The sequence below is a fragment of the Folsomia candida genome, unplaced genomic scaffold, assembly GCF_002217175.1.
Source record: "Folsomia candida strain VU population unplaced genomic scaffold, ASM221717v1 Fcan01_Sc028, whole genome shotgun sequence".
Taxonomy (NCBI): Eukaryota; Metazoa; Arthropoda; class Collembola; order Entomobryomorpha; family Isotomidae; genus Folsomia; species Folsomia candida.
The window spans coordinates 103,216-104,927 of record NW_019091220.1 but is presented as its reverse complement, the minus strand read 5'-3'; the positions used below and the strand labels follow the sequence as shown (position 1 = coordinate 104,927).

Here is a 1,712-nt window from a genome sequence, read left to right as displayed (position 1 = left end):
TTCACTTAAGTAAACTGGCTTTTTATTGAGAAGTGAAAGCGCTTTCTTAATATAAAGGAGAAAGTTGAGATTCATGAACCCACAAACCTTGTCATACATACGTACGGAAATATATTAAATAACAATTTTGTGCTGAATGTACATACATCACGCGGATGTGGAAAAGTTTTGGAATAATTTTGACAAGAATAAAGTAGTGCTGGTGGAGAAATATGAGGCTTGTAATGTTCCGAGAAGGTGAGAATTTGGGTCACTCGGGTTCAAAGCTCGTCTTCATATCCGTCTGGCAATGGGTTTACTGCAGGGTTGTGGAACAATGTTTTAGTCCCGTCACCCCAGGGGTATCGCTGTGTATGTGCGGAAGGGAAAAGATAAAACTGTATTGTGTTCTCAGTCAGTTTGGCCAAGTTTTTTTTTCATGAATACGAAATTGTTTGTGGAAGGTTTTTTTCTTTAGGTTACCTTGTTTCGAATTCGCAGGTACTCGTACTTCACGAACGGTTCTCGTTCCTTGCACGCGTGATGAGCGAAATGTTCTTTCAGGACTGGAAAATTATTCAGGTTAAGATGTTGAAATTCGAATTAGTTATTTTTGTAACAACATGTTTTAATCAATTCACCTAAAAAGCTCATGAGTCCCACGCTCGGAACGATGCAGTAGAGCGAAGAAGCTTTCCAAAATGCCATACCTGCATGATTAATCAGTAGAAAATTTAGTGGGGTGATTTTTGGGATAAAAAGTATACTTACTCATCTTGACTTTGAGATTTTCTTTAACGAGTGTTCTCCCCAAATAAATAATCGGTTGACTAAAATGTCCCTTGATTGACAGCTTCGAAAGAACCTTAAAAATTTCAAAATTTTGATCGACAATCTTCTTTTGTAACACATTTGTGAAACGTTATTTGAATATTCCCGTTCCCAAGGGCACTCTCAAAATTGTAGAGCATATCGCATGTAACTTTTTCCTAGTCTAGATTCGTGGCTTATCGATCATTTTTAGAGCTTTTTAATGTACCCTTCTCCTCCTCATGTCCTCCTACCCTGCATTTTCTTGTTACTTGGACCATCCAAGTGTATAAAACCAAATAATGGGCGACTTAGAGCAGAAAATGAGGTAAGAGATGCCTCATAATCATTCCATAATAATAGCCACACACATGCAAAGTAGAGATAAGTATTCATCCCGGCTGAAGTCGGCGGAAGATGAGAAAGTCTTTTATTCCGTGGGACAAAACACGAAACATAAACCATAAACCGGGATTTGGGTTAGAAGAGGAAGACGACGATGCTTTAGTTAAAGGAGGAGGAAGAAGAAGCATTAGTAAGTTCTTAAGTATATTGCACCAATACATGTACGAAAGCATGTACAAGCCTGAGCATGAGCACCATGTCATAACATAACTCATCTTCTATCTCCCCAAATGGTTTATTAGCCCTCCCTATTATTTCCTCTAATCCAGCCAGCCACTCAAATCTTGAGCTTCGTGGGTCTTATATTCATGCAACGGGACAAATGAGCGTATTTATGCCCCACAAATTTTAAATTTCTCCATAAAACCGACCCTCACTCGCAATAATAATGACACGGCACAACACCAGTGCATTGTGTTGAATTCGTTATATGCCTATGGAATTAGCAAGAATGCTTATGCACATATATACAGCTGGCTTACTCAAGGTGCATCAGAGTATAAGGACGCGAGTACAAA

General features: G+C 38.8%; 1 protein-coding gene across 1 annotated transcript; it reads right to left on the bottom strand.

Annotated features, from left to right (window-relative positions):
* On the bottom strand, positions 1-1,345 carry LOC110860012 (cytochrome c oxidase subunit 6A1, mitochondrial). Its single transcript, XM_022109058.2, has 4 exons — positions 751-1,345; positions 621-689; positions 463-545; positions 1-347 (listed from the first exon to the last, which is right to left on the bottom strand). The coding sequence occupies exons 1-4, from the start codon at positions 752-754 to the stop codon at positions 261-263; spliced, it is 243 nt and encodes an 80-aa protein (XP_021964750.1). The 5' UTR covers positions 755-1,345; the 3' UTR covers positions 1-260.
* Between the last annotated feature and the right edge of the window lie 367 nt (positions 1,346-1,712).